The sequence below is a fragment of the Gymnodraco acuticeps genome, unplaced genomic scaffold (genome assembly GCF_902827175.1).
Source record: "Gymnodraco acuticeps unplaced genomic scaffold, fGymAcu1.1, whole genome shotgun sequence".
Classification (NCBI taxonomy): Eukaryota; Metazoa; Chordata; class Actinopteri; order Perciformes; family Bathydraconidae; genus Gymnodraco; species Gymnodraco acuticeps.
This window is the reverse complement of record NW_022990270.1, coordinates 2,437,934-2,447,807: the sequence shown is the minus strand read 5'-3', so window position 1 is coordinate 2,447,807 and position 9,874 is coordinate 2,437,934. Positions and strand designations below refer to the sequence as shown.

The 9,874-nt window shown below is 39.9% G+C and overlaps 1 protein-coding gene across 1 annotated transcript in view; it reads right to left on the bottom strand.

Moving 5' to 3' along the window:
* rec114 (REC114 meiotic recombination protein) overlaps window positions 1–8,645 on the bottom strand; it is an 18,804-nt gene extending 10,159 nt beyond the window's left edge. The window contains 2 exon segments of the mRNA XM_034220843.1: window positions 703–792; window positions 8,494–8,645. Of these exon segments, the coding sequence (XP_034076734.1) occupies window positions 703–792; window positions 8,494–8,538 (135 nt within the window). The 5' untranslated portion in view covers window positions 8,539–8,645.
* Between the last annotated feature and the right edge of the window lie 1,229 nt (window positions 8,646–9,874).

Below are 9,874 nucleotides of genomic sequence, written 5' to 3'. Positions count from 1 at the left end.
AAGAATGATGTGATTGGTGGTTTGCTGTGCATGCAGAGCCTGCATGTCACTCACTCAAGTACCCTGACATGAGAGCCGCGCAAGTTTTCCTTTTGTAGCAAGCAGCAAAATAATTGTAACATGACATGTTTGAGTTAATTTGCCTACTTAATATCGCACGTCTTGCGATGTGAATATCGCGCATGCGCATAACGCGATTATCGTCACGACACGATATATCGTACAACCCTACTTGAAGGTGAGTATATTTTCCTTTTTAATCAACATTTGAATAACCTATGCTTATGTTATTGTAAACCATAAGCATTGCAATCTATATAATGACTTATGTTTCAAAACATATATTTAATGCAAACCCTTAAATAAAAAGGTTTTTTTGTATTTGTTGTTCTTCTTTTACTCAAAAGGGAAGGAAGCACAATCCAAATTAATCAGAAAGACAAAAAGACTCTACAGTGAATTACTATAACTGCAATCACCAATGAAATTAGACAAAATGTACCGTATAAAAATACAATCTAGAGTTACAGAAAGCTGTGAATAAATACAACTAACCTCAAAGATAAAGCAAAACGATCTATCTTGGGTCTGGATATAAACATACAGTCAGAGAGGCCCAACCTTCAGGTATTGTGTGTATATCATAATGCATGGAAACAGAAAACAAAAACAGAATCCTAAATCTAGGCACAGTGTTCCTACCAGGCTTTCCTGTCCTTGGGAAATCAGCAAGTGTCCAGATGCCGTGATTGTCATGAACATTTCAGGTTTATCACAATTTGTATCGAACAGCTGTTGAAAAAAAGGAGAATATTAGGGCAAAATGTGTATTCCTAACTCATGATGGATCTTTCTATACATTTGAGAGGTTTTTTGTCAAGAAGAAATAAATGGTAGGCTATAAGAGACAGTTCATCAGCATTGAATTATACATTTCTATCTGCTCCTTGAGGTGTTTTATAAGATCCCGAGTGTCTAGAATAATTACTTTTATTTAATATCAGCCAGATACAATCTTGTAATCCTAGACTCACAAATTGAGTTGAACTGTATATTACATCTTGCAATGTGGTAGAGTCTTGTGGGTGGAGTGTAATGGCGCATTTCCACTGCAGGGCCTCGCAGGGCTTAGTACGGTATAGGTAGGCCTTGGTAGGCCAGGCTCACTTTATGCTGCGTTTCCATTACAGTTTAGGAACTGGGGCAGTAACTATAGTAACGCAGTGTAGGCGGAGCCGTGACGTCATCTTCAATGCGAACCACAAAACCAACATCAGCCGTTAGCTGTTAGCACACAGAGCTCACAGCTCCTCATATCTGTTCAGAAACTAGATAAAAGTTAAACGAGTCCAAACCACAGACTGCCTGTGTCATGGCGAATACAGTCGCTGGTTTATTTATGTCTGTAGGCCGTTGTTGTGAGTGTGGACGGTCGGAGCATATACTGCGTTAGCTTAGCCGATCTCCATTCAGAAAAACACGCATTTTAAAAGGTTTTTCGCCTGCCGTCTGTCTGCAGACTTGTCAAAGCATTAATTCATGGTTTTTACTAACCGGTATCAGTATGTTGTTACTTCTGCATCATTTTGAAACGTGTATTACAATTAAATCACAGTAAAATATGTTCATTTTGTTGTTGTTTGTCCAGTGATTCTCTCACTAGTTTAGCATACTCAGCCCGGTTGTTGGCCCGGAAAGAACCTCGATTTTGGAGAGCTAGAAAAACTGTGAAAAAGTACCCGCTAGCCTGAACTACCCCTAGTGGAAACGCAACCAAAAACGGGCCGGGCACGACACGACACGCTTAGACCTGTAGTGGAAATGCGCCATAAATGTACCTCAACTAATTTGGCACAAATACTTAGGAATGTTTCATATTACTGCATTTCTGTACCAAGAGTCGACATGATGTAGGCAGATATTGTTTTTCGCAGCCATCTATCTCTGTGTTCTCACCACACATATTGCTCCATTTAGAGTCAGATGCAGTCAATGAAACAAACTCCTTAAGCTACAGTTCTTACACTTGTTCAACTTTCAGCAACACAAAAACATCCCCAAATCTCTTTATTCCCAGCTCACGGCTAAAGACTCAAAACAGATGGACGGCAAGTAGAAGATGAACAACAAAGTCTTTAACACAGTAAAGTAGTTGCCAAATTAATGTGTAGGCAACAGTGAATATTATATTTTACTTTGTCATATATGTATTTTGATATATTTAGGAATGTGTAGCTGTATACTTTAGCTGTAGCTGTAATATACAGGGTTCTTACACCTTTTCCAAAGTCAAATTCAAGCACTTTTCAAGCATTTTCAAGCATCTTACAGCTGTTGTAAATTACATATTTATATACACATACTCAAATGATTATTTCACTATCTCACATTAAATCAGATGTTCTTTATGCTATAAACAACCAAATGTGTGTTTCGTGATAGCATTCTACATGAGGATGAAAAATTAAAGAAAAGAAAACTAAGTTTAATATTTAAAAATGAGTGATCTGTACGTAGATTAGGCATCCCATATAACCTGTCTGAGCCAAATAACTTTTCAATACATTATTGATTACTATTTTTGAGGTACTTTTAGGTTGGCAGTGAACATAAGTCAGAGGTAAAAGGTGTACTTTTCCTCCACTACATGTATTTAATCCCTTTAGTTACTTTACAGATGTGGATGAATGATGTGAAAGTGTTAAATCAGACTTTAGTTCCACCTGGAGTAAATCCACAAGCTACCCTGCAGTATACAAAGTCATTCAAACTAGCTGCACCTTCACCAGCTTTGAGAACACTTTCATGATCAATCATTATAAAACATATAATATTATTCTGAAATGGACCAATCTGCACAACGACTACTTTTACTGTCTTTAACTATATTTTGATGAGAATACTTTTCTACTTTCACTTGAGGAACATTTTGAATGCAGGACTTTTACTGTAACAGAGTATTCCTACACTCTGGTACTTCTACTTTTACTAAAGTACACGATCTGAGTACTTATAACTTCACTACAATATCTGAGTACTTATTCCACCTCTGGTAGCGTATTAGTCTGAATTGTAGCCCAAAATCACGCAGAGCTGCATAAAAATAGCCTCACAATGGTAACAAGTGGAAATAATATTTACAAATGTGTACAATGATTTGTAGGTAATTTTGACTACTTAAAGCAAAATGTGTTTACTTGTATAATACTTCAATTGTACATAAAAGACAGTTTGTTTTCATGTTTTCAAATAAACAAAGTATTGGCTTTCAGAATATTAAACTCGTTTCGGCAAATTCAGATGATAAATACAGCTTTGAAGCTTCGGCATAATTACAAGCGGAGAACGGACTAATGTAACATCACAGCAAGCATAACAACAGCCGGTGTTTCTTGTGAGTGTTTCCCCGGTACACACACACACACACACACACACCAGGGTTTCCGCTAGGATTTTTTCTCGCCGGTCAAATGTCCGGGCAGAATTTATTTTACCGGACACATTTGAAAATTACCGGTCATATTTCAATAATAATAATAAGAGTTGTGTAGCAGAGTTTCCGTTAGCAGGTTACCGGACTATGAGCAGATATGCTTCAGTTTAAAACTCAGTTCACGGGGCTCATTTTTATATTGCTTCAGTTTATAATCGTAACAGATCGAAAAATTCAGATTCATTTTTCAATAAATTATTCCACAAACAACAAACAACATAATTATTACATTCAAACAAACTACTTGTAGTAGATGAAGTACATTATTCAAAAGTTTACATTAACTTTGAATAATAACACGGGAGAAACGGATGCTCTCTTTTCCCCTCTCCCTCCCTCTCTCTCTGACAGCCCGTCAGTTTCTCATGCAGCTCCTGCAGCTCGCTAAACAGAGGGCGGGGCTTCAGGTGATTATTCAGAGCTGCGTGTCTCGGTCAGACTCAGCAGCTGATCTGATCTCTCTCGCGTGTCTGGTTATACTTCACTCGCGTTTATGTCCATATCGATCAGATCCAGCTCTCCTGATCGGCCTTTATATAGAGCACCGATCAAACTATTAAGAGTGAATATCGGCCGATAATGACCGGCGGCCGATCTATCGGAGCCTCCCTAATTATTACCAGACATTTTGACCGGCAGGTTTTGAATTTACCGGTTTTTAATACATTTTACCAGCTAAAAACCGGTAATTACCGGCTAACGGAAACCCTGACACACACACACTCGCGAGCTTCCCCCAGACCAGTAATACAAACGAAAATGTGTCTTCGGGTCAATGTGACTGATTTCGATAGAGCAAGTCACATTTGGTTTAGGCACGAAACATACTGCCAGTAGAAATACATTGCTTTCAAAATCGCTCTGTGTCGATCAATAGATTATATTTCCTGACTATAACACGAAATGCCGTGAGTGCTTCATCCTCTGAACACCACAGGATGGCGACTGTAACGTACATAACATAGGTACGCTCCTCTGAAATGATTGTCCCCTGCAATTATTATTAGCCCTCAATCGAGTTCGCTATTCAGTTCGCTAACGTTAGCTTAAACAAACGTAACATGCAACGTTAGCCTAATCTAAAATGCTCTACTCCGGCATACCTTTCATGTGGCTCGTCAGCGCAGACTCTCGCATCGTTATTTTTGCAAACTTTGCAGGAGGCTACTCGTGGGCTTGACCCTCGTCTTAGCCATGGCTTGTATTTGTCTTCTGCTAGCCAACGCTCGTTGACACTGCAACCTCCTGGCACACAGTCATCTATCACTCATCAGAATGCCCAGGTCACACGTAACACAAACACTTGCAGGTCGCGCGCATGTTTTATGTGGAAGCGAAGCAATTATTTTCTTTTAATCTAAAAAGCGAACTATTCAGTCAGACAGCAATTTATTGTAAAAGTAAAGCATTTACATTTTCAAGCACTTTATCTCAATTTCAAGCACCATTCCCAAAATGCAAGCACTTTCCCAACCTTGAAAACACCACGTCAAATTTCAAGCATTTTCAAGGATTTCAAGCACCCGTACGAACCCTGAATATACTTTAAATTATATTCAGCTAATGTTTTTTGCTCCAAATTGATGATCTATATTTTTTATAGGCTAACATTTACCTTTAATACATGTGAAACTTTTCATGTGGTTTGGACCAAGAGATCTGCACTTTCATAAGGAATGCAGCTAATAGAGCTGTTAACTTATAAGTATTGAACAAGTATTAATTTGTTTAATGCTAGTGAAGAAAATGTCATCAATAGTAACTATTTCAATAAAAAAAACTGCAGACATTTTTAGAACAAAACAGGTCTTGTGAAAAATAACAAGAACTAAAATCAAATGGAAATATGTGTGTCTTATCTGTCAAGGGTAATACAATATTGGTATGGATTTGGAGTCAATGGGCTTCAACATCAACGAAAGTGCCTCGATATATGCTGTATTGAACCAATAAACTAACACAAACCTAACTGTATCACTATAACTAGGGATGCTCCGATCGATCGGTCACCGATCGATATCGGCCGATACTCAGTCTCTACCGATCTGATCGGTGCTCTCTAAACATGCCGATCGCGAGAGCCGATCGCATGACGTAAATACATGACACTTTTCTCTGTGTGCGGCAAAACAAGCTCGCCAAAATGGCTTCACCTGTCTGGCATTATTTAAGGTGTCCGAAAAAGACAGTAAAATAGCGGTATGCAACGTGTGTGTGAAGCAGAAATCCTGCAGCTCCGCCCGCCGGACAGGTAAGCGCAGCGAAACACACACACAGGGAGAACCAGACCGCAGTTCATTTCCTCATATTCCAAACGAGAAATTACGGTAGCAATTCACCCGGTTCTTTACGACCAGAACTATTAACGGGATACAAACCGGAGGAACCAGGCATGGAGGGAAGTGGCAGAGACAGTGGGTGAAACTGGTAAGTTTTCGCCTGTTTGGGGAGTTTATATATATATATATTGCTCGCATAAAATCCCCGGGGTTTTTTGCTTTGTATGTCGGGGGCGGGAGATTCATGTGATTGGTTGTTGGTCGCATTGCTCGCAAAAAATCCCCAAGCTTTCAGACGCGCCCAGCTCCAAGATTTTTGAAAAGCTGTCGTGTGGACGTACCGTAAGAGTTAGACCTAACACACTTAGCTATTTATCTACCTCTGGAACAAGCTAAACTAGTTATTATAAATATATTTATTCTTCATTGTTGGGTCACACATTACTGGATCAGGAGCTGCATGAGATACTGACAGGCTGTCAGGAGAGGGAGAGAGGGGGGGAGAGAGAGAGGGAGGGAAAAGAGAGCGCTTCCGCTAATTTCTCCCCGTGTTATTATCAAAGTGAATGTAAACTTGAATAATGTACATCATTTGAATGTAATAATTAAGTTGATTGTTGTTTGTGGAAGCTCCAGTGAATGAGCCCCATTAACTGAGTTTTAAACATCATTTAAATGGAAGATTTAAAGTGATGTTTAAATCTTCCATTTAGGCCCCGCCCACCTCGATCGGATCGGCGATCGGTATCGGCCGATACTGATTCTGGCGATCGGTGATCGGCCCCGAAATTGGCGATCGGAGCATCCCTAACTATAACATGATGATGATGGTGATAAGAATGCAATCTAAGGTTCCGCTGTTATTATAATAAAATAACAGAGCATTAAAACAAACCATCATGCTCTTACTTTGAAATCATGCGGAAATGTCGTCATCAGCGGGCCATCACGTGGTTTCGAAAATAACCGAGTGACACGAGTAGATTTTAGAAGAGACCGGCGGAAAATATGTCTCAAAATTCCGTGTGTGTAAAAAATGATCCACAAGCAGAAATGTGAGATCCACGAGCAGAGATTTGAGATATATATATATATATATGTAAAGTACCATGTGTACAAACAATATAACTGATTCTCTTCTGTTGAACATGTTGGATTGTGTATTGTCCGAGTCAGGGGCCTTTTTATTTTACTGTAACTTTGGAAGTTGTGTTACCAATGCTTACTGTTTATTTGATACCCATTTGGTAATGCAATTAATAAAAACAACAAGGTTTGGGTTCGTTCTGCAGATGACTGTGACGTTAATGTGTAAGCTCAATAATGAACTCCAGCTCAACCAACCATATTGTAATATCTAAGTAATCATCTTGAAATATGACATTAATAATTGTAATATAATATAACCTCACATCTTATTGTGAGGTTGATTTCACATACACTACTTCGACATTAGCTTGTCTACATACTTGAGCATAGCCAATTTAAATTAACCTTAGATGCATACAGTTCTACCTACATAATAAAATATCTCTAAGTTACAAGGATGTAACCTTATTTTATCAACCTCAAACAGAAGCCGTTTGTTCAACAGTATTATCCCACTTAACACTTGTCTATTTCGTTTTAACCTTTATACATACAGTCTATGATTTTAACTTGGAGGCTACGATTACAATCGTTAGCACCGATGTAGCTACCACTAGCTTACATGCTAACCCAAGCCTTACCATTCATACGTACTGATTAAATCATTAACACATAAATAAAGCACTAGAATTTCACTTACCGCAAAACCGCATTCATGCACCGTCTGTTTTAACCGCAGAGCGAGTCACAATAGTCTGATATATAAGCATGAAGAACAAACAACCACGGCCGGCTACAAGATGTGTTTCCTGGATGAGCTGAGCAGGCAGAGTCCATGTAGCTTCACGGAGCAGCTAGCAGAGAGACAAGAAGCTAACAGCGGCAGGCACTTGACAGAGCCGTCACTCAATGTGACCACGCCCTAATTTATGCACAGACTTTAAGACCTAATATAAATAAAAGGGTCACGTTAGAAACAATTCACTCCAGATCCATAATCATGAAGGTGGAATCTAACTATATCGATAATAAAAATGTATGGAGGACAGGGGTAGAAACATGTTTTTTTCTGCTGTAAAGTTGGGCATTTAAACATGGGGGTCTATGGAAATTGCTCCTTTCCTGCAGCCATCGCCTATCGGCCAATATCTGAACTGCAGTGTGTGGCACTTCCGTATTGGCTTCCCGGCTCTAACCCCACAGTTGTGCCGCTTGATCTATGCCCCTAACCAACCCTCCCGATTTTCGCGGGAAACTCCCGATTTCATTGCCCTCTCCAGCTACACCATTGTTTTCTGAGAGGGTGTTCAAGATAGTCACAAAAAACAGAACAAGAATAGACAACTCTACCCTCAGCTCAATCCTTTCCGTTTACAACTACAATAAGGAGCATGTTCATGTTAATCTTTATCAACGATTTAAGCATTGAGTCTGAATTCATGTGTGCACACAATACTGTTTAATAGCAAACACTGATAGCTGCAGAATATGGTTAATTGTTGTGACTAAAAGACCAGCTAATATCGGCCTTTGAAGAGATGCTAACGTTAGCATAATCGGAAAACTAGCTAAGTAACTAACTAGTGAGCTAGCATAAATCATGTTAATAACAAGCTAACTAAAAAGCCTTACCTTCAAAGGCGTTTCCAACTCTAGATCCCGGAATATAGCGCCCATAGCGTTTTAACGTCCATATATGACTGGTGCCCATTTCAGTAGGCCTATGTTTTGCGTATTTTCTGGCTAACTGAACAACAGCACCTTGACTGCCTGGCCCTGTTCACGAAATGGCGCGCCACGCACTCCGCGCAGCGTGAGGACACCGCCCACTTTAACCAAATGCGTAACACATGTTTTACTTTGACTGACCAAAGACTGTCTTTACTCTCTATTTGTATTATTTCAGGAATGACAACACTTGTATGCAGTGGTGTAAAGTAACTAAGTAGATTTACTCAAGTACTGTAGTTAAGTACAATGTTTTTGCTGGCGTTGTACTTCTACTCCCATTACAATTCAGAGGTAAATAGTGTGGTGTAGTGCCGAAATATAGGGAGTCAGAGGCGGTGCAATGAAGGTGCAAAAGGGAACTTTATTTTGAGAGCAAGTCCTAACATGTCTAACAGAAGTTACATTCATTTCTCACTTATTCTGACAATGTACTTAACACCCAAATAAAAGAACCCATAAAAAGAGTTTGTTAAATAATAGTGAAGTCACGTTGTAATAACAATAACCTCATCTCTCTCTCGTTTTATTTTTGAGCTTTGCTAAAAGCCACGGTGTCAAGTGTCCATCTTGGGCTGCCGTCCGGAGTTGTCCAATACTCACCATTGTTGTCCATCTCGCACATGCGCACTGCAGATCGGGCAGAGCTGCAGATCGGGTAGTGACAGTGACAATGGCAAAAAAAAATCCTCGCGTCCCGTGAAGGAAGCACCAAGGGGCCGAGGCGGGGTCGCAGGTGAGCCAGCCACGGACGATTCCAAATTCCCCGCATTTCGAGAAAAAAACTTGAGTTTATTTTTGCCGTGTTCGGGTCCGTCTCGAGACGTTGTCAGGGTCACCAGTGTAGTGCCGAGAGATAGGGAGTCAGAGGCGGTGCAATGAAGGTGCAAAAGGGAACTTTATTTGAGAGCAGCTAAGGTCATGTTGTCCGGTTGCAGTCCGGGAAGAAGAGAGAGGAAGTAGTGATGTGTCGGTCGCGAACGAGCCGGCTCAAAGAGCTGGCTCTTTTAAGTGAACGACGGGAGCCGGCATCGCGCCCGCGAACGAGCCGGTTTTTTTTTGTTTTGCGGAGGGATCTAGATCGGCATGAAGGCACATTATGCAATGTGCACATTATCCCGCTTATTACAATGGCCACATTCTCAACAAATTAACGACATGACTCCCAATATTAAATTTGAAATTCTTTTATGGATTTAGAAAATGATTTATTGATTTATTGAGTTGTATGTATTAAATTGACAATGCATCCGCTAAGAAAAATAGTCCGTTGTTACTGTTGAAC